Source organism: Tachysurus fulvidraco, chromosome 5 (genome assembly GCF_022655615.1).
Source record: "Tachysurus fulvidraco isolate hzauxx_2018 chromosome 5, HZAU_PFXX_2.0, whole genome shotgun sequence".
Classification (NCBI taxonomy): Eukaryota; Metazoa; Chordata; class Actinopteri; order Siluriformes; family Bagridae; genus Tachysurus; species Tachysurus fulvidraco.
Genome location: NC_062522.1, coordinates 12,692,805 through 12,717,241, shown reverse-complemented (window position 1 = coordinate 12,717,241; position 24,437 = coordinate 12,692,805). Strand labels below are relative to the sequence as shown.

Genomic DNA, 24,437 nt, shown 5'->3' with positions numbered 1-24,437 from the left:
CAGCAGGAACACTCAAATGATCGTATTGGACACACTCAGAGGGAGAGTTTTTTTTTTTTTCATTCCCAAAGTGCTGTCAGACGGCAGACATGAACGACAGGAATCTAATTTAAACATTGAAACCTGGTGCCAGCCTCTTGATGGCTGGAGAAAAAACAGACACATAAAGACTTCCAAACCTACCAGTTATACATTTGAAATTTGTAGTTACTTCTTTAGAAGGCGAGATTTAGAGAGAGAGGGAGAGAGAGAGAGAGAGAGAGAGAGAGAGAGAGAGAGAGAGAGAGAGAGAGAGAGAGAGAGAAGCTTCATTAGGCTTCACAAGAAGAGATGATGACTCTACTGAGGGCTGTTTCTAGTGAACAAAAAAGTGTGTGTGGATGTGTGTGTGTGTGGGGGGTGGATTGTTTTAATTAATTAATTTGGGCCAAAGCTTTGCATTTTTATATATATATATATATATATATATATATATATATATATATATATATATATATATATATATATATATATATAATATTTTTTTTCTTCCTGCTTACTTATCAATCCTCTAGACTACAGAAGTGGCAACTTTTGTTTCTTTCGTTCATTCATCTATTTATTCAACTTCAGCTTCATTCTATCAGGGTCCTTGTGGATCTGCAATCTATTCCAGGCACAATTGGGTTTAAGGTGGGAACACACCTCGGAACCAGTGTTTCATTAGCTGTCATGTCCAATGTACTCTAATTGAGTTGCTCTTATAGAGATCTGGAAAGTGTGAAAGCGAAGCAGAAGTGGACATTTTACAAACCTCGTGTATGTGGGCCGCTCTTGCTTTACCCTCTAAAGTCCATAAAGTCCAAGCATATACTTGCATTCATAACAGATTGCCCCAGCACCAGCATCTGATACCAGGTGATACCGTGTGATGTAGGGTTAGTGTAAAACTAATGTGTGTACACTAATGAACAGACCATATGAAATGACAGCCATCTTCCATGACAGTGACAGTATCTTCCTACAACACAAATAACATGACAAAAGATCCTGAACTTAAAAATGACCGACTATGTTGTTCTCGGTCATCATCGTTTATTAACAGTGACGGACTAAATGCAGTGTTTTGGTATTAAATGTGCTTTCTGGAACTCAAATTTTAATACCCCTGTAACCCCATGAGGCGCCGGTAGCAAAGGGAGGAATGAGCCTGCGTGGCTGGAATATAAAGCGGTCGTAAGCTGCTCTCTATAATTTTTTTTTAAACAAAACAAGTGAATATTACACACATTCAGTTGTACAGGAATATTTATAGGAACACATTTAGCTAAAATACAGACCTCTCAGAGACGGTGCAAAGCTTAACACCTGTGCTCTTCATTCTGAATGTGTGGTTAGCAGGAAGCAGGTTATTGCAGACCCACCTGCATGTCTCCTGTGTTAATTAAGCATGCACTTCCTCCTCTGAAAACACATTACACACCAAATCCACTTTGGAGCTGTGCAATTCACTTTCCTTCCTCTAAATTTCCATAGTGTGCCAGTGTGTCTCATGCACAAATCCACTGTCTTGCGACCCTCTGTGTTGAATAGTCAGTTGTTGTTGTTTTTTCAAGTGTAATTACCTTGTTGGCTTGTGCTGTTTTTGAATCGTGATTTTTTAAACTATGTAGTTTTGTAAATAAAGCAAAATTGGAGCTATCTCCATATTTTATATCATGAATTTTGTTTGAAGGAATATCATTCGAGATCTTTTGGCTGTTTAAATAATGCAACGTTAAGAATATGTTGTAATTTGCACTGAGAGGGATGTTAGACATGAGAGGGATTCTGTACAGTTCTTAGGGTTGGGTGTCATTACAGTTTAGATTTAAAAGGAAATTTCAGCCGGGTTTATTTGCTTTTCAGCTTTTCTAGGCTACATGCTACTAGATTTGTCCTGACATTCCTAGAGAAATATAAAACAGTGCTGATATCTCTCTTACATATTATAGCTCTGTCCCTCCCTGAATTTCCTCCCTGTGTCACCAAGCTTGTGTGGGAGCCAGGGCCAAGATGCCTGCCCTACCCTCGTTTATTTTTATCTTCTTCTTTGCGAGTGGGAAGCAGTGCCAGGGAGTGGCCAAGGCTTCGGATTGGTTTGTTGTCTCAGGATTTTGCTTGATGACGAAGCCCACAGGGATGAGCTGGTGCCATTCTGTTCCACAGGGAGAGGTGTTGATTTTGCTGTGGTAAAAAGAGTGGACGAAAACATATGATTCAAAAAAGTGCCCATTTTTATGCTTGTAGTCATTGAAAATGAAGTAAGTATTATTATTCCCATTATTATAACATTATTATTATATGGTTGCAGATAATATTTGTTGAGTTCAATGTCATACAAACAAATCCTAGAAGGTATTGTGGCTGTTCTTACCAATGTCAGCGCACCATGTACTCCACTTTCATGCTGAGGCTGTGCGTCAGCATTAGCTCACTAAAAGGTTCCTTTCTCTTAAATCACCAGTCGTGGGGGGATGAGCTTAGGCTCTAATGAGGAAATGCATCTATCTGAGTAGAGAGAGACAGCCGTGAGATGTACAGTGGAGCCTCTCAAAGCTCTATCAATCAATACGCTTGACACTCTGAATTCACATGGTTAGGTAAAGGATGCTGTTTAGGGATATGTCTATCTCAACATCAGTGTGCTAAAATATCTTTATCCACTGACTGTCAGTTTATTCCTCTTGCCTTAACAAAGTTGAAGACTATGTCTGGAAGATTTTTAAGTAAAAGATACAATTAGGATATAGTGGGGGTTTGTATTTAGTACCGAGTTCTGTGAAATATGTAGTCATGTTTGGGCTTCCTACACAGATTTTCTCCTTATTTGATCTTGCCACAATCCTAACCACTTACCTTTATCAAATGACATTCATGAACCTGGGATGGTTATGCAAACATGTGTCTACCGAGACACCCAAAGCCAACCCTGCCAACCCCAACAAAACACACTTGGAGGAAAGCGCTATGTACCGTCTTCCACATACATGAGCTCACAGCTACTCGTGATTGCCTAGTGTCACTCTAATTCACAGAGGAGGGTGAGTAATGTTATACCAACCACCCTGATAGCACCTCTGTGGTTGGATGTTTGATTTCCGGCAACGCTCTGTGTTCGTGAAAAGTATGTTCATCCCTTTGGTCAGTGGTTTCCTCCAGGTTCTCTGGTTTCCTCCTCTGGTCCAAAGACATGTGCTGTAGGCTGACTGGCATCTCTAAAGTGTCCATAGTGTGTTAATGGGTGTGTGATTGTGCCCTGTGATGCTTGGCTTCCGATCCAAGGTGTCCCATGCCCTGTGCCTTGAGTCCCCTGGAATCGGCTCAAGGTTCCTTGCAATCCTATGTAGGATAAGTGGTACAGAAATCAGGTGGATTAACAAATGGATGGACTCTCGGCCAAGGATGACTGTAATGTGGTCCTGATGAAAGGGTAAAAGTTTTTCTGTTCCTCTGCTTATGGAAGTTTTTAACCGGGACATGGTGTGGTCTCTTGGTGGAACTTTCAGGAATTAAAAAGCTCTTTGGATGCAAATATTCAAAATATTGTACACTGATATTTAAGTAGTTGGTTGTTCTGGTAGGAGCCTCTGAATTAATTTACAGTTACTAGTGTCTCTGGTTTTCCAAAGTGTTAAGAGCCCATGCTTGTTAATTAATTTATTTGTTTGTTTGTTTCTTGTTTGATGTAGTCTATTCGGGTGGCCGAATCTTCAGTAAAAACTAGAAATCCTTAAACAATTCAAAGAAGAGTTTTTTTAATAAACAGCTTGTTGGTGGAGTAAACTCTACAATGAGACACTGAGTATCTTTTGTTAGTAAGCGCATATTGCTTAGAATATTCAAAAAGAGTGTTCTTTCTAGATAAATCAATAAACAAAGCTCTGCACAGTGAAAATGTCTCTCCTGAATTTACTCAGCGTGTGAATCATTCGCCATAATCCTTTTACTGGCTCATGAATAGTTACAAACGTGGTTTATAGCCCAGTGGCTTTATTTATACACATTTTTTCTACTTGAGTGCCTCCATGTCCTGCAAGACACATTTTATTCAAAGCAAACAATATGTGGGTTGCTAATATTCAAGTCATCTAGGCTAAGAAGAACCAAGCCTAGACAGTAAAAAAGAAAACAGCATAAACAAGTGACCTTTTCCTTGTTTTTCAACAAACAGACTTTAATTAGAGCGAGTCAGTCTGTGCTGTAAACTCGTATTTGAATATCATTAGATCCAGACTACCTTCCACCTCAAAATCATAACATTTTATATATTTGTTTATCTTTTTTCAGAGTACACATACACATTCGAAGTGTCTGTAGCTTCACGTCTGGCAGACGAGTGCTCACTGTTTTTTGCATCTGGGTTCAGTCTAGTCAGTCTAAGCTAGTGTCTAGGAGCTCGGCAGGTTAACATGCTCACGGGTGGCTTTTCATGGGCAGCAGATGTTCCCTTTTCAGCCGTAATTGGCCCTCATGACGATTAGACTCCCTCTGTAGTTCCTTTGAACAGCCTGATAGGGGATGGCCATAATTAAAGGAGAGGCCTATTAACTGATGGACTGCCAGACTCAGCCCATCGTCCCTGTTTATTAAGCTGTCTATGATTTTTCTGCATAATTGATTGTTTGCCAGTGACCTCCCATGGGCCAAGTGATTCGAACACAAACCAGGGGCATTGTAGGCAATACCGGCTGTTCCTTTCTCAAATAGTTTTCTTTGTGTATTCTTAAGGCCTGTACAAGGTCTTGCCAGGAAGATCAGACAATTACAGCTGATAAGATTAGTTTTAGGTACATTCTTAATATTTCTGCAATACAAAATACAAAATTAAGTAGGTCCCTATAGACTATGGATTAAAGCAATTAGCTCATGCTACGTTGTTGCTTAAGCAAATTACCAGTTGTTTTTTGGCCTTTATGCCAAAGTGTTGCAGCAGGGGATTAAATTACACTAAAAATGCCAAAATTTCACAGAAAATTACATGCCAGTTCACTGTGGCAATGCCCAACTTTAACTAAAGCAGCGATGTGGTAGTTTTATTTCCATATGCAAATGACATGACTATGTAATGGAAATTGGGGTGCATAATAACACTGAGACTTCATTTTATTTTATTTTAATGGTGTAACACTATAAAATATTGTATAATTAAACAAAATATTTGTGTATTTAACAAAAGTCATTGTCACAAAGCAGCTTTACAGAATTCTGGATACAGGCTGAGTTCCCCAACGGTGACAGTTGTGAGGAGAAACTCCTTGAGGAACCAGACTTGAAAGGGAACACATCCTCTTCTGCCTGTTACCAGATAGTGGGATTGTAGAGATGAGAAAACGTAATGTTGCAATATTACTATTCCCTAATATTCACAGACCGGTAATGTTTTTTTCCTAGGGACTGTTACATGCTGTCTTTTACAGGAAGAGGACACTTCCAGTTATTATATTTTCCTCTGAAACCACACTGTGTATAAACGTTCTGTCGGAATCGGATCGGAAATTAACAGGGGTAATTAAGTGTATCTTTAACCAATAAACCTGCAATGAAAATGAATACACATAACAATACAAAGAGTTCTGTGTTTGTGTTTTATATGGTGAGAAATAAATGGCCAAAAATATGAAATAAAACTCCAGACAGTAATAAAAAGTTTATTTCTAACCCTGAAAAACACTGTGGAAGTTTGTATACACAGCAATGCTGAAAAGGCAGTCAGATTGCAAACCTTCAAGATGTTGAAGCTTGTGACCAGAAAAATGAACAAAACCTGGCATTGGTCATGGTTACATCATCTGCAGCTAGGCTGGAATGATGGGACATGAACACAAATACAGATGCACCTGTACTATTCAGTCGTGCACATATTAGACCAAAACAACATGGTATGTGACTGCACTTAGAGATACCAACGTTTGTTGTGTTAATGCAGCTTAATGTAAAGCTGTAATGTTTACTACACAAACAAAAGCATCCACAAATACCAGGAAGATAAATTAATGTAAGTGGATAAAAATACACTACTCAGAATGAACTAGTTGTTACAGACATTTACATTTACATTTACATTTCTAGCATTTGGAAGATACCCTTATCCCGAGATATGAGCGTTACAGATATGAATAGAAGCAGCACTGCAGTAGCCCAGCCATACTGTGTATACAAACTGGCCCAAAAGAGAAAAAAAAAATTATATAGAGCTTAGGCTGTATAAAGCCTATGCAGACCAAACTCTGTGCACAGGCCAGCATACCTAAAAATATTTTAATAATTATTTCTAGCATTAGTAAATTAAAATTTGCCAGAAAATAATATGTGCATTTAAATGAAATACTAATACAGAACAGCATCCTGTCATTGACTTGTCATTGAAATTTTCAGCTATTTTAAGGCATTGTTGTTTTATTGTTGTTTTAATTTCTTTTCTCTTTCTTTATTTAACCAGGTGAGTCAGTTGAGAACCAGTTCTCATTTACAATGACTACCTGACATAAACACACATTTTCTTTCAATTTTCTTTCTTAACTTACTCAGTTGCATTAGATAGAAAAGTTAATTATGAAATGAGTGAGCTGAGTTCGAGGACCTGTAAAACTTGATAAATACTTCATGAACTTATTTGTTATTATCCTTGTAGTACTACTTTTATTTAGCATTTCTTCTTGTTCTTGTACATAATATAAATAAATATATGAATGAATGAATGAATGAATGAATGAATGAATGAATGAATACTGGTAGTGTGGTGGTTACATGGCAATTTCCTTGAAAAAGTATTGCACTCAAAGAAAATTTTGATTATATTCTACACAGTTATCGAAGGAATTTTTTTTTAAACATACTGTCAAGTGTCACTCAGATGAGGATGTGTTGCCTTTTGAGTCTAGTTCCTCTTAAGGTTTCTTCTTCATGCGGTCTCAGGGAGTTTTTCCGTGCCACAATCACCTCTGGTATACATTTATCAATTTAAATCCTGAATGTACATATTTTTGTAAAGCTCCTTTGTAACAATGTCAATTATTAAAAGTGCTACACATATAAAATTGAACTACGTTCATGGTGAATCTGACCCACACTACAGCTTTAAAAGTAATGCTGCTTGTGGGGGCTGAATTCCTCAAAACCATTGTTGTTCCCAGTGGCTGAGAGAGCTCAGTGTCCTTCTCCACCTTAATTCGAGGTTAATGGTGATCGATACATGCCAGACTCTGGGGAAGAAAAAAGTAGATATTGATTTACCCAAATGTCAAGATGAAACAGTCTTTCACAGCTTTTGCTGCTTAGTGGAAGAATTAGCAAGAGAGGAAATTAAGAATATGTCTTACAGCAGAAATCAATGCAGTCAAAAGGACATCATAACATAACATAACATGTTACATACACATATAGGGTATTTCATGTTAAATTGTAATAAATTTAAAAAAAAATCATTACTATATATATATATATATATATATATATATATATATATATATACAGTGTATATATATATATATATATATATATACAGTGTATATATATATATATATATATATATATATATATATAGTAATGATTTTTTTTACATTTATTACAATTTAACATGAAATACCTTATATGTGTTATATATATATATATATATATATATATATATATATATATATATATATATATATATATATATAATAAATATTTTATTTTATTTTTTTTACATGACTGGAAGTATTTCCAGTCCATCTTTTGTTACAGTCTTTTCTTCCCTAATAAGGCAATATGTATGTACACTACATCAGGATGAAGATTGATGCAACTGTAAAATGCTCTTAGAATGTACTGTATCTGGAATAAATGCCAGTGTTGTGGAAATGGTCAATCACAGAGCTATTAGAAACATCAGCAGTAAAGAAAAGCAAAGTCTGTAATGCAGATAATGTATTATTTATCTTAACTAATGATGCGTTTATTAAATAATGAACCAGCAAACAGTGAGGAGGGCATTGTTAATGATGCTACATTTTTTGTATGCAAAGATTCTGTGTGCATACAGAATACACTTTGTGTAAATATGAAATTAAACCTTATTCCATTAGTTTCCGCATATAACATTTGGAACTTTTGCAGTGCCAATGTCATAAAAATTGGCTGCCAGCAGTTGCCCAAAGTTTAGTACATTGCAAACACTGTAATATGTAGCTGCACTTCCGGCCTCTTTTTGTGTTGACTTGGCACTTTTTTGCCAGATCCTCAGTCAAATGCAAATGTGCTCTGTAAGGGAGAAAAGTCGTTGAGTTCAAGGTGCTTAAACTGTGTGTTTAGACTCTGTGTGCATCAGTTTTATGCATCCATATTTTTGGCCACAATGGACCTTAATTATGCAAGTGAAAAGCGAGTGAAAATGCATTGTACTTCAGGCCATCAATGTTTTTTTGTGGGGATTATAAAATACACACTCAGTGGACATTCAGAAACATTTCCAGGTTTCATGCGATCACACTGGAACATGTGACTGCACTTAGAGACACCAACGTTTATTGTGTTAATGCAGCTTAATGTAAATCTGTAATGTTTACTACACAAACAAAAGCATCCACAAGTACCAGGAAGATAAATTAGTCATGTAACTGGATAAAAATACACTACTCAGAATGAACTAGTTGTTACAGACATTTACATTTCTAGCATTTGGAAGATACCCTTATCCAGAGATATGAGCGTTATAGATATGAATAGAAGCAGCACTGCAGTAGCCCAGCCATATTGGTGCCATATGTGTATACAAACTGGCCCAAAATTTACAAAATAATAAAAAATAATTATATAGGGCTTAGGCTGAATAAAGCCTATGCAAACCAAACTCTGTGCACAGGCCAGCATACCTAAAAAAATATTTTAATAATTAACAAATTCTCAACATGATTGTTTATTTCTAGCATTAATAAATTAAAATGTACCAGAAATTTTCAGCTATTTTAAGGCATTGTTGTTTTAAAAGCTGATTTCTTTTTTCTTTCTTTATTTAACCAGGTGAGTTGAGAACCAGTTCTCATTTACAATGACCTCAGCCGTCCGAGAACAACAGATATATGTCTATTTCATCCTTTTAGCCTTTGGCTTACTAATTAACTTAACTAATACATATTTTTTTAGCATGTTACCTGCAGGTAACATGTTACACATCACATTCTATTTCCTTTTCTTGTTTCTTCTAATTGTATTCACTCTCACTCATTTTATACCACTTATCCGAACTTCTCGGGTCACAGGAAGCCTGTGCCTAGCTCAGGTGTCATCGGGCATCAAGGCAGGATACACCCTGGACAGAGTGCCAACCCATCGCAGGACACACACACTCTCATTCACTCACACAATCACACACTAGGGACAATTTCCCAGAGATGCCAATCAACCTACCATGCATGTCTTTGGACAGGGGGAGGAAACCCCCGAGGCACGGGGAGAACATGTTAACTCCACACACACAAGGCGGAGGCGGGAATCGAACCCCAACACTGGAGGTGTGAGGCGAACATGCTAACCACTAAGCCACCGTGCCCCCTGTCTTATTCTATTCATTCATTTTTATTTAATTGTACAGTCTAGGTGGAGTAGGTAGGGTTTTCATTCTAATGCAAGTTGCATGCTGTATATAACTGTGTACGTGACAAGTAAAAATCTTAAATACATTTTTAATGTCGACAATGCAGACACCAGACAGTGCAAATATAAATTGCTACTTATCTAAAGTTGTATACTACATTTCTGCCTAACTATATCTGTTAATTATTTACATCAAGGGTGTCCAGTCTTATTCACACAGCGCCAGTGCAGGTTTTTATTCCAGTCAAGCAGAGGCCACACCTGTTAATCAGTTGCTTTTGGCTTTCAGTAGACTCAGTTGTGGTTTCTGCTTGGTTGGAATAAAAACCTGCACCCACACCCCTGCTGTCCAATTTTATCTGGAAAGAAGCGTCGTGGGTGCAGGTTTCTTCCAACCAAGCAGAAACCACACCTGAGTCTACTGAGTCTATTTATTTGGGCCTCTGGTTAGGAGCCTTATAAGGGTTTCTTTTTTTTTTTTTTTTTGCATTACCACACATTTGGCCAAGAAAATTCACAAACAAAATTCACTTTGCAGTTATTCATGATGACTAAATAAATGCATTCAAATGTATTAATAAAAATGGAATTTCTGCCTGTTTTGGTGGTGTTCAGCACTGCATTTAATTGTGATGTAATTGTGACACACCGCAGAATGGCATAATTTTCCTTGTGGCAGCTAGATACAGGATTTCACTATCAAAAAAGTAGAGTACGGGGTTCAAGCCTCTCCCATTTCTCATCACACTGCTCACCACTATGACAGAGTATGATACATAATACTCTACAGAAACTCAACAGTGTCTTAACCAATCTTATAACAGACTTGTAGGGATAAAATAAATCAGTGGTTCATGCTGATTGAAAACTCGGAAAATGGAAATTTTCGCAATGGAACACTAGGGTTCTGCTACGGTAGAAATGGCTCTACATCTTACATGTAGTAGCGTCATGTAAAGCATTTTGCAAAGAGGACTGCATGCACTTTAACTTCAAATATTCCTTCATTTCTGATCCATTGTTTAGGATTAGAGAGATAAAACACACTCTCCGTTTTTTTTAAGAGCTGTATGAGCATTACGTACATACATTTAAGTACAGGCATTTTGGACAACATCCCTGAGCTGATCAGAATTTATAACACAGATATGAGAATGATCCAGTTTTCAAAGATGTTCATTATAAGCACAAAATTACCAGAGACAAGGAAATTTTTTTTATCACATTTAATGGTGATTCTTATTTCTTTTCATCTAGACCAGCTGTTAATCTTAATAGGGATCACACACACTGAAAGTTTGATTAATTAATACAAGGATGCATTAAAATTCAATTATATTCTCAATATTTTCACTGACAGAATATTTTGTAATGATTTTCAAGCCATTTCTTTGCCTATTGGTTTGCTTCTTAATTCTTCCTCAACCATTAAGCCCCTAGTATACAATTTATTCAAAGCCTCAAAGCTTTAATGCCTCAGTGGCTTTGCTCCAGATTTGTTAATGAAACAGATAGGGGTGTAACGATACAGTGTGTTGTTTCAAATAGCTATCATATAGCACAGGGCCATTAATTTTTTTTATCAGAAACTATTTGTGTTATAATGTTGATTAGAATTTAATGAAAAAAAAAAAGCTTTATCATGCTCCCTTCTCACAAAACAGAAGAGATTAAGGAGGTTTCAGAAAACACTTTTAAGCACATTGTTTTTACATGAGCTAATAACCGACTAGCTGAAGAAAAAGCACAGTTTCCCATCAAGATCATATTTAAATACTTGACATATAAATGAGCAGGGAGGTAATTGTCGAAAAGTTACAGTGCTGATGCCATCGACACTTTTGTGCTTTTGTATAAAAATTAACCTTTTGTCTTACAAAAACTAGATAAACACAAAATACTAACCGAGCTATTTGAAAGCCTGACACCTGGCACACTTTGACAATCCATATTTGTAAATGGTGATTAAAGTTGTTATTGTTTAATGATCATTAATAATCACAGGTTCATTTCGTCTCCATTTTGTAACATTGTTCTGTCCTGCACTGTGTATATCACCAAGAGGTTTGATTGTGATTTTGGTCTCATGTGACATGTGGCACACTTTCTGAATACAGAAAACTCATTCCCATGCTGTGTCTGCTGGAGTCACCATGAGCTCTATTATAACTGTGTGGCTTTATGGCACTCGAGACAATGACACAATTTTCCACCTGGGGTGGGTGTTAATTCATGTCACTCTTGAGGTCTTTTAATGTAACGTCTGTTAGTTTAGAGTCTGCTTTATGGTCCCGACCCTTGCACAGGTGTTTGCTAAGGCAGTAAAAGGAAGCTATCTATCTTCAGGTTCAGAAACATTGATTTTCAATGGCCTTCACTCTCTCAGGGAAATAGCTTTCTCCTAACTGGGTCACACTTCCAGATACTATCACACTTTTCGTTCCATTTTTCTAGGGTAACAGATGATATAGCCGGTCATTCAGCCAGTCTCTAACTGGATTCAGGGCTCTTCGAGTTCCACCTCAGACATACTGAACAAATGGGACATTCACTGCTTGGATGGTCTTGTGTGTTCATTATGTGGTGTGGTCCTATGTGCAGCCCAAGACCACAAATTCACACTGCTTCAGTAGCAATACAGAATCAAGCTTGGAGCACTTGACTCTAAAAAGTTTTTTTTTTCTAACTGCAGTAAAGTAGGTTACCGCTATTAAACATACTGAGAAGTCAGCAAATAATCATACACATGACAGCAAATCGGGATCCCTTGTTGACTTGGTTTAATTCCTGGTGCCTGTCCACTGCTTCGTAACTTCATCACCCAAAGTGAAGTTCATTAGATGAGCCTTTGGAGGTCTGAGTGAATAATGCTGCAGCGCAAAAAAGAAAGAAAGAGTTTTTTATGGCCAGGATTATACTTGCTTTTAACTGGGAATGCAGTATTATAATACAAAAAAGCTACCATACATATCCTGTGTATCCCCAAGAGCTGTAAATGAATACAGAACCATTATTCACCTTTAACAGATGCATCCTAAATTAATATAAATTCAGATATGGAAAAATAGGAACAGCTCTTGACAGATTTTGAGGAGTATTGCAAGTTTCAGCAAAATTCTCTGCCAAACTATGACTCAAGAAATCCACACACACACAAAAATTCTATAAAAACTATGCCCTCTTTGAGTTTATATATGAATGCAAAACAGGTATGAATAATCGAAGCACTAGAGAGATACAAAAATGCCACTGTTATTGTGTCAATGCCACATGTATCCTGCATTAATACAGTTTCTACATCCGTTAACACCAGTGAAATGTAAAGCACATCAGTTTGATGTAGCTAAATGTTTGCGGACACCTGACCATCACACCCATATGTTGAACATCCCATTACAGATTTGCTACCTTTTTGCTGTTATAAATACCACCATTCTCTTTCCAGTAGATTTTAGAGAGTGTCTGTGGGGATTTGGGTTCATTCAGCCACAAAAGCATTACTGATGCACTGTGAAGTGGCCTGAGGCACAGTCAGCATTCGATTCATCCCAAAGGTGTTCCGTCGGGGTTGAAGTCGGAGCTCTGCGCAGACCACTTGAAGTTCTTCAACATCAAACTTGGCACACCATGTCTTCATAGACCTTAGAGAAGGGTCTTTGTCATGCTGAAACATGTTTAGACTCCTTAGCTCTAATGAAGAGAAATTGTAATGCTACAGCATACAAAGTCATTGTAGACAACTGTGTGCTTTCCACGTTGTGGCAACAGACGCACATATGGGTGTGATGCTCAGGTCTTTTGGTCCTATCATGTATCTTCTACGTTGGACCGGCTCTGGTATGTCACGGTGATACATGTTATCATAGCTTCTGCAAATCACACCAGTTCACTTTTTACCTAGTTGTACAAAATCAGAGGAAGAGTTTAACCACGTGTGCAGGTGGTTTGTTTTTTGGTGCTGGAAGTTGGACAAAGCTTGAACCAAGGTGGTTACATAGCTGCTACAAATTTTATCATTTATCAGTAGTAATGCCTGTATATATGTCTAAGAAACAACAGTATGCTACTTATTTAAAAAGATGTTAATACTTTTCAAATTTCAAAGTTTACACTCTTATCTATTGCACTTTCTGAGGTGGTTTAGCATCTTCATTAAATAATTTCTTATGCTTGGACAAATAGTTCTGGTTCTAAAAATAATATCAAACCAAAACCTTGGTTGCGAGGAGTGTGGTGGCTAGGTAGTTAGCATGCTTGCCTCAAACCTCCAGGATAGTTGGTTTGATTCGCTGCTACACTGTGTCTATGTAGAGTTTACATGTTCTCACTGTGCCTCAGGGGTTTTTCCTCTTTGTCCTTTGGTTTTCTCCCCCAGTCATGCATTGTAGGATGAGCTCCACAATTGTCTGTGGTGTGTGTGATTGTGCCCTACAATATACTGACATCCTGTCCAGGGTGTGCAATGCCTTGTGCCTTGGTTCTCCTGGTATTTGCTCCAGGTTCCCCACAAACCTGGTAGAATAAGCGGTGTAGAAAAGGATGGATGTAACCTTGTTTGAAAGGAGCTAATAAAGTTAGCAAAATATTGTTTTTAATCTATCAAACTGTTCTACCTATACATGATGGTTAACAAACTTATGAGGAAAAAAGTGGAATGAGAGTCCCAGTTAAACCACACGCTACTCCTTGTTACTTTCTTATCCCATCTGCCGTGACAGCCAGTGGCGTCCTGTGTGATGCACACTTCTGAGTGATGAAGGGCATGTAAAACATAGTACTGAAATGCATGAAACAGCTAGAGTAAGGAATTAGACACGTATGTGCAAAGCTACAGAGTACTTCCTTTCACCAGCTGCCACTTTAAGATTGAACCCTTCCTGGTACTCAGTGACAGAATGACAGTGGTGTAAGATGGAGAGGTAGAGGTGCTTCATCACTTCCACACCGCCCCTTCTCTCCAGAAAGCGTCCATTGCCTTGATACCCTTAACTGCCGACTGAAGAGCCTCTTGGAATAATGGTCCTCTAATTGTTCTCCAAGCCTTATTTCATTCCTTTGGCTCCTGTGTATACTGGTTTTACAGTCCATAGTACAACGTTGGCTGAGCTCTGCAGAAAAATAAAACAGCGACAGCACAGAGAGATGAGAACAAGGTACAGTAACTGTCTCCATGGATACATCTGAGAGTTCCCCTGTGTTCGGCGATGCTCATACAGTTTTCTGCGCCTTCCTTTTGAATGTCTCTAATTTCTTTACTGGAATCAAGTGTAGTGCAGATTCTCAAATGCAAACATGTTTAAGCTCAGTGAGAGACTCAGTGTGACCCTCTGTTTCCAAACATGCACAGATATCGATAAATACGAACATGTTCATTAGCATAATCTTCAATTACTGCGTTAAATGAGATCCCAACAGATACAGGAACAAAAAGAGGGCCCAAATGAAGATAATTAGTCAGACTGATAAGTGCACTTTGGATAATCTCTTTTAATTAACAGTGCTGTGGGCTCATTTTTGAGGTGATACACACAGCTGACAGACATCCATGTCACAAGTGCTCTGCTCACACTTTGGACTGAGAAAAAAACAGTAATTAAATGGGACATAATCTGTAGATATAACAATAATCTCTAGATATTATGATATAAGTTTCAATAAGAGCTATAATATACAGTTTGACAAGAATGCTAACTAACTAGGATGGAAAATGGTAGTTAATGTAATTAAACCTCTAATTATTACAAGATGGTTTACTAGCTAAGTGCATTTATACAATCTTGTAAATAAGTGAGTATTTAAATTCTTGAGGAGCAGACGATTCTTAGTCTTTAATTTACAAATGTGTGATCAATAATAGCAAATTTAATTTGATAGTGTGATTTCTTGTTTCAAGAAGCTTTTATTGTCATTTTGACCATATATAGCTGATGCAGTACACAGTGAAAGAAAACAACGTTCCTCTAGGTCCCTTTTGCTACAGTACATACTGTAGTTGACAATCTTTACCACTATATAAACTGTGTACAAAAAACTGATAACCTGGACACATCATCTGATTGTCCTAGGGTCTGAGCTTGAGATTCATAAACACCACATTTAAATTCAGTCCTCTTATAAAGATCATATTCTTATTTATTTATCTATTTAATGGTTGATTGATTGAATGACTGTTTTGGAAATGATTGTGCCATAAGGACAAAGATAGAAAAGAAGGCACTGGTCTGATCAAGGAGTACAATTCTGCTAATAGCTTTTGTCCCTCTTTGCACTCAGGTGCTATTTCCGTTGGCCATCAGCTACAGTGCTGATACAGGTGGAGTAGCACAGCATGCTGTACGGTTATTTTCAAGCCAAAATTGCTTTTGTGTTTCTGTTTACCACAACCCCTTTCATATTGCAGCCTTTAGGCCAAATCGTTATTTTCCTGTCCTATTTCTTTCCTTCAATTTTGTAAATGTACACCATTAATGTCACCACAGAACAGAGAACAAAATGGCTACTACTCCCTATGACTAAATATCTAAATATAGCTGACCAGAAAGTTTTGTCTGTAATAAGACAAACAACTAGACAAACAACAAGAACTAGACAAACAACAAGAACTAGATAAACAACAAGAACCACAATAACCGAGTTACGTATTTTCTAGCAAAATAAACCAGTTTACCCTAAACCAGTAAACCATGCTTTTTATTAGTTAATATCCATGCAAGAAAACCCTTTGTTTGGAATTTATACGTTATTATAAATTCAATCAGCACTGAGTCTCATTTTTTTTCTCACTGAGCAAATTCTATTTCGGAAAGAATAATTTCCTAAATCACAGATGCAGTGAAGCTTTAAGGTACATGTAGTTCGTTTTTGACAGAAAAATGAGCTCACTTGGAGAGTGTTGTTTGATCTAGAAGGAGTGTCTCAGGAGAGAATCTCACAAGCTGCTTTTCTGTCTCAGTGAAGCGCTAGCAAACGACACATTTGAGCTCCTCTGTACTTCACTGCATCACAGTCAGTGAGAAAGCTTGAGCATGAACTCTGTTACCTTATGGAGGATGAATTAATGGATATACTGGCACCTAAAGAGTATTCTGATGCCCCTTGTGGTGAGAGATGGAACTGCATGCATATGTTCCGTGGGCTTCACTGATGAAGCTAATCACAAAAGCTTATATAATCGTACGCTGTTGTTTCAAGCAGGTCCTAGATGGACATCGTGGTAGTCATAGTGAAGTAAAATGATATTTATATAACAAGTTAACGTTATCGCTTTTGGCAAAAACACAATGGAAAATAATGGTGTCTGGATCATATTTCATAGCATTTATTACTCCAACTCCTACTCTGTGGTATTTGTTTACTTATTTTCAAAGAATTACTTAAGTCCTCCCCACCTTGTTTTCTCACAGATTTTATAAGCCATTATCTGGCACTGTTCTGCTAATGGCAAAGCTTGGAGGGAGGCTGGAACATGATTTTGCAAACACACAATCTATCAGAGGAAATGTTACCCACTGAATTGGGCCATCCCTTTCCTGTCTAGTATGGGTGATTAACTGAAAAAATGTCATGTGCCCTCCTACCTCACTAAATGACACGGTATTAAATATTTAACAGGACTAAAATTAGGTGCCTGCTGCTGTACTATCCATCAGTAGCACAGTATGAGCTCTTTGTGTATCCAGACTCCGTGAAGACGGCCCTTAGAGAGAAGGCTGGGGCGGCGATATTGTCAGGACTTTTTATTGTTATGAAGCATGACTGTCCCACCTGCCTTAAAAGGATTTTAGTATAAATTGAGTTTTATTCAACAGAAAACTCAACCATCTTGCTTTCGATTTTTTCCGGTTTATTATTTTTTTTAAAAAGTGAGCGGGGGTGAAAAAATCAGATGTCTAAGTGCCTTGAACATGCTCAGAGAGTTGCTCATATTTAATGTAAGCGATCTTTAAGGATTTTCCCATTGCTTTCCTCTCAGCATCTTCTGCATGACTGCTCTTCTGGTAAGCCATTATCTCCCCACTGTGAGCACCACACCCTGAGAAAACACACACACACACACACACACAGGCGCATGCACTCCACACAAGATCAATAGTCATGCTCTGTTTGAAAGAGCAGCATGGCAAAACTAAAATCATACTTCTGTGTTTACTGAAAAGCTTTAGATGAACCCTGGCTTCAATCATGTGTGCTGTGAAACAGAGTCAGATCTATGTGTCTTAGGACAAATTAGCATTTAAATGACTTGTGACCTGCAGCTGCATGGCATCGCTAACACACTGTGAAGTTCTTTTAGTCCCGAGAAATACAGCGTTCGGCCCGTTCTTCTGATGCACTGAACAAACTACCTGTATGTGTGTGTGTATGCGTGCATGTGTGTTCTTGTTTGCTTTACCAGTCAGTTCTGTATCACAAGAATTAAGGGTTGGGAAATATAACAGTATAATAGCCATTTCATGATCCATACCATGATCTTGTGGTTATGGAGGCATGTATGCTACACTTTGCCACCACAGGAGGCAGAGTTTTTTCAACATCTAAGCTTTCCAGGCTGTATTTACAAGAGCTCTTTCCCTGCTATGCAATTGATTTGAATGAATGTTCATTTGAATAATGTGAATGGGACGTTTAAGCACCCGCTGAGCACAGATCAGAATTTCCCGCTTGTTTAATGACATATTGTTTGGACTAAGTGTCTGACTCTGAATGCGGCTCACAAGGCATAAGGCCAGTAGTTAGTACGCTGCTAATTTCACATTGCACTTCATCTTTTTCTGCTTCAGCCACTATGTGATGAAAGGATTATTTTTTCTGTTTGTCTGTGCGCCGGTCTGTGAAGCTATCTGAAATTCTCTGTAGCGTGATATCTCAAGATGGAGTGGTTTGTTGTATACGAACGAGTGGCTGAATGTTTGCAGGAATTAAGACGGATATATATTTGTTCATTTCAATTAAAGCAGACATGAATTGATATGATTTTGGAACTGATCTAAACAGGGTCAAGGTTACAGCAAGGTCAAATATTTCTTCAATAATTTGTTTATAATACTATTATAAGAGTATTTCAGGTGTACAAGTTAGCAGTAAGACGGGCAGCTTTTATTTGTTCTCATTTTCTTTAAAATGTAAAGGAAATGTAAAGGAAATGTAAAGGAAATGCTCAGCATCCTCTTCACCCATCTAGCTGTTTTTAAAGATGTCATTGATGGAACTCTAGCAATGTGACATCCTTATAGCCTGGTTATCTTTTAATATATGAATATTACAGAAATGAAATGATAAATTTATAAATATTTTCTTTAGTCTGTCACAGTGTGACAGGCTATTTGCTGATTAAATATTTTCTTTCCTTAGTGTTAATCCTTTTTGATTGTTATTTCTGCCTCAGTTTGTGCCTAAACAATGATGTTGCACTGGTCATCATTATAATTACTGTATTGTATGCTCGTTGGCATCATCTTCAGTCCTCTGGTCATCCTTGCAATCATTAATTAGGTCCCTTGGCAGTCGTATGATTCATGACACTCTGTTCCACACCGCCATCGAATCAATTCAGACCGAGTCCTCAGCCGTCCCAAAATGCCTCAGTGTGCCTGTCTGTTTCTGAATGCCTGCCATTTTAACGCTTCTCCCCTCTTTGTTCTCTTGCAGTTGGAAAGACGTCTCTGATCACACGGTTCATGTATGACAGCTTCGACAACACATATCAGGTAGGAAGCTTTATTCCGCCGTCATCCTGTCAGCCGCTTCGGTTCATCTTCCTTCATTACTAACCCACAGTACAGAGTCAAAGGACTGTCACACTCTAAATATTCAACACAGAAGTCACTCATGTAGGAGGAGTAGTGAAGTGACAACCGATTACAGAACCAGGGAACAGACCTCAGCCATCTTCTGCCTTCACAAAATTTAGACATTCTGAATGAGACTGTTTAGAAGGTCGATTCATTCTTTTGTAATTTTTTTTACTTGTTATTTGGCTTGAAACTGTATAAAAAGTACAATATGTGTATATAAAAGCGAGACTATATTACAATTTAATATAGATGTTGATATCAAAAGTGATTCTCCACGTACTGTTACGCTTATAAGTAATAACCAACTGTGTCGCTTAGAGCTGGAGGCACTTTTTTTTTTAATTAAATATATACTATTGCTCTTGTTGGGATATTCATATAGGGTTCAAACCCCGATGTTGCCATAGTCTTCCTCAGGGGTCAGGAAAGTAAAGTGCTCAGTGGGAGGAGGGAAGAGGGAGCGGTCATACTTTGTCCCTGGTTATCACAGCATTGGTCGTTCTTGGACATCTTTACGCTACTGTATGTACAAGGGGTTGATAATGCTTTCCTCTGACTTGGTTACATGTTGCTCTGTGATGCTACACTGAGCAACGTGTCTGACACATAGCATGTGTTAGTCTTTAGCTTCATGGTTGGTTACGGTCATATAATGGGGAGAGCTGGCTGCTGGGAAGTGATTGACGTGTGGTTAAAATAGAGAGGAAAAAAAGAGAAAAGGCTATTTAAAGAAAAGACTTCTTATCTATCTCAGATGATGTCTGCACAAAGCCTAGGCAAGTAAAAAGGTTAATTAAGGGTTATAAAGGTTTATAGATTGAGGAGATATAATTGTGGTTTCTAAAAGTAGATAAAACATTATACACTGTGTAGCCATAAATATGTGGACACCTGACCATCACATCCGTATGTGCGTCTTAAACCTCCCATTATAAAACCATGGCCATTACTAACTGCTTACAGTTTTCTTCCACACGTGTATTATATAGACTGAGTGATTGTGGAAAGTGGTAGCTCAGTGGTTAGGGCATTGGACTATTGTTTTGTATCCCAGGACCAACAAGCCAACACTTCTGGACCTCTGATTAAGGCAAACTGCTCAGTTGTATAAACAGCTTTTTTGTCATTTTTGTTTGATTTCGGAGAATTAAATGATTTAAGTGACACAGTGACATCAATACAGTACAGTTTTATTTGTTTAACAGTTTTAACATTGGACATCTTTACAGAAATCCGGATCTAAATCTTTACTTAAGAATTTATCCTTAACGTGCATGTCAGAAGCGATATACATCTACATAAATAATGAAAATAAACAATTTATCTTCTGTAACTATGTACTATAATATCAAGCAGTGCAAGTGTCTTAAAATGGACATAAGTATGAGCATGACATCTGAGCTACCACACACACACACACACACATAATTACGTGACCAACTGGATATGTTGCCAGTAAATATGCATGTGGCATGCAGACCATTCAGCTCTAGCAGTTATTGTTTTCTTAGTGTAGGGTAGGAGGAAGAAAGCACAGGTTGTTTTAAATCTCTTGAGGTAACTGAGGTTCATATTTTCAAATTAAACCTGCAAGGCACTTTCATAGGGAAGAGAATGGAGCTTGGATACATTGAGATACATGCGTGTGTGTGTTTCCGAGTGTGTGTGTGTGTGTGTGTGTGTGTGTGTGTGTGAGAGAGAGAGAGAGAGAGAGAGAGAGAGAGAGAGAGAGAGAGAGAGAGAGAGAGAGAGAATGGAGGGTAAAAGAAGATTTAAACATGAAAGTTCACAGACATCTCAGAATCCTGTATAGCTATATGGCATTCAGAAGCTCATTCTCCTGACTACAACCCTCTATCTATAACCCTCTATCTATCTATCTATCTATCTATCTATCTATCTATCTATCTATCTATCTATCTATCTATCTATCTATCTGTCTGTCTGTCTGTCTGTCTGTCTGTCTGTCTGTCTGTCTGTCTGTCTATCTATCTATCTATCTATCTATCTATCTATCTATCTATCTATCTATCTATCTATCTATCTTCATTTTCTTGCACTATTTCCATTTCCCCTTCTCCCCTTAAATTTATTTCCTTTTATTCTGAATTTTATATATCCTTTCCACACTAGAATAATACATGAATAGGATTTTTCGAAGTGCTGTATCAAAGGGAATATTCTGCACAAATGAATAAAATTGTGTCTTGCACGAAATTAAAACCTTAATCTCATCATCCCACACTTGCGCTGTCAATCCTTACTATTACATCCCATTTCACACACACACACACACACACACACACACACACACACACACACACACACACACACACACACACACACACACACACACACACACACACACATACTCCCCTCGAGTGCTTGCTCGCCCTCCTGTAGCTGAGGATGGGGTTGTGTCATGACCTAAGCGGCTCCTTTTAGACACATGCTGTATTAATAAAGCGTTATGCTGTAACAAGATTACACAAACACTTTGAGAGCTGATCACTGTTGTAGCGCTTGCTGTCTCAGGGATGAAGGGACATGCTCTTACACTGTCTGCTTTCTCAGTCTAATACAATTAAAACAGTGCACTCATTTAGAGTAAATTTAGCTGTGCTGATATATGAACTGTTGTGTCTGTGTATCCATTATAGGTTGAAGCTGTACTACTGCAGAAATCTTGTCACCTAGCTACTTTTTATGCTTGCATCTCTCAATCTCTTGATGTGAAAATTGCATCACAGAAAAGTTCACACAGCCCAAATAAGTCTAAACATTAAAGGCACAAGGATGCTGCTCACCTGTGTCTTTAAAGGCTGTTTAAATCGGATTAGATTTAATTATCTAATAAAAGCATTTTTATGAGGATAATCTCATTCTAGATTTTATCTAGAAAATCAAGACTTATGAAAACTCTTCTGCATATGTAGTCGGTTGATTGGGAAATGACACTTCATCAAAACTTGTTAAATGTAATTTTTGCTTTTAACTAAAGTTTACATTCACTGCTTAATGATTGTTAGAGGTTTCTACTAATTGTTGTAGGTGGGGCCGTAATTAGTGGTGCACCATAGGTCTATATTATTTAAGTTTTGGGCAAATGGAGGGATGCGAGAGTAGGCCTTCCATTATGTGTATGCTAATTTTTCCCAATGCTACTTTTGTTAAAGGAATAGACCAAGATTTTGATCATCCATGGTGTGGTCGTGTTTCTGTGGTGTCCGATGGTTACAAGTCGAGATCTGCTATACATACACAAGCTCACAGACACTCATGATTGTCTGGTGTCTTTCTGATTGAAGGGATGAAGTGATGCTATCCCGCCCACAGCCAATTGTGCTATCTTGGATTCCGGTCCATGGAAAGCTGGTGCCAGTGAAAGTCAGGCATCATCATCAGTGTTCAAACTTATGAACTCCAGATGACAGTGCAAATATTTTTCTGTTGCACCCCTCTAGAGCCGTAGCAAGTGATTTATTTATTTATTTTACTCCCAAAGGAATTCAGAACAAAACACAAATAAGCTAATTTAATCATGTTACACTAAAGCACCTAGTATCCTGTCTTGTAAATGAATGGGGCTTTTATTTGTCTAGCAACCTTCATATCTGTTCGCCCACTGCCACCTGCATAAGAGTAAAAACCACCCACTCTGCATGTTTTTAATTGGTCCTGTGAGATCCCAGTCCATGTGCACACTTCTACTTCAGATACAAGCAGCATAAACTGGTCAGGTGTTACATCTGTTAGAATGAAAAAGTTTTTGTGATGTCATCTCTCTCTGAGTAGGAAGAGTTTAGTGAATCCAGAGCTATCTTTGGTTAAACTGGTATGGACTACACTCCATTAGCACTGCAGTTCAGATTCCTCAATCATATTGTCTGGTATTTTTTTTAAGATTTCTCCTCTTGCTCAAGAATGCTAGTGTTCTAGTCTTGAAGGTGTGACTGAGGATGGAACATTAGGCAGATGGGTGTTTCATTGAATTTTAAAACTCAAACATCTTTAAAACAATAGATTCCAATGTGTCTACATCTTTTAATATAATCTCAGATAATAACATGCATACTGACCTTAAGACGTCTTGGTGCAAGGCTGTCTGTCAGATGTATCATTCTGGTTTGTCATATGAGATTGTCAGTGCATTTGCCTATGAGAGATTTGTCAGCTAGTGCTGGTGATTTTGAAGGAAATTATAATTTAATGAGCCTGATTGGGTTAGATGTGAGATTCTGATATGAAGGGAAAAAATAAATATACTAGCTGTTTAATTGTGTCTAGTTTAATTTTGTGTGTGTGTGTGTGTGTGTGTGTGTGTGTGTGTGTGTGTGTGTGTGTGTGTGTGTGTGTGTGTGTGTGTGTGTGTGTGTGTAACAGGGTCTTTCTGAAGCCGGGAGTTATGATGCGGGTATACTCCCTGCTGCTTGGCTTGGTGAGGCGTAACAGTCTGGTAGCTTTTAGTGAGCCCTTCTCTGTCTGCTCAGCCTCCAGAGATCAGTGGCTGTTAATTAGTGAGCAGTGAACAGCGGTAGCTGTATTTCTTTCACACAACTGTCTTTCTGAAAACACATGCATTGACACAGGCTTTATTGCTTTACCTCTCAGTAAGCTAAGGGAATATGGAGACTTTTTCATGTTGTACCTCTGTTCCAGATGTCTGTTCCAGATAAATGTAGAAACAATGGACGACAGAATGTTGAGTGAAATAAGTAGCGAAAACAAAGAAGGAAATCAGTGAGGAGCTGAGATAAGGGAAGAAAGAGAGGTGGCCAGCAAAAATAGTTGAGAGTCTAAATAGTTGAGAGAACTGTTGAGGTGTTTAGAGACAAGAAGACTCCTAAATACTCCAAAATGAAGAGCATGCATCTGAAAAGTCAGACTGCGTGCAGGATGCAGAAGTAAAGAGGAACTAAGAGCTGACTCAGATAAAGTAATCAGATGAGGTGATGTTGGTCAGATCTTATATCCCTCCTTGCTTTATATCCATTTAGTTGGCAGGCACTTTTATTCAAAGTAAATTAAAATTAAAGCAGAAGCCATTCCAAG

The 24,437-nt window shown here is 37.9% G+C and overlaps 1 protein-coding gene across 1 annotated transcript in view; it reads left to right on the top strand.

The window, feature by feature from the left end:
- The window catches only part of rab6ba (RAB6B, member RAS oncogene family a), a 74,809-nt gene that overhangs the window by 20,021 nt on the left and 30,351 nt on the right, over positions 1–24,437 (top strand). Inside the window, exon 2 of the mRNA XM_027147256.2 lies at positions 19,240–19,298. Within this exon, the coding sequence (XP_027003057.1) occupies positions 19,240–19,298 (59 nt within the window). The remainder of the gene's footprint in view (positions 1–19,239; positions 19,299–24,437) is intronic.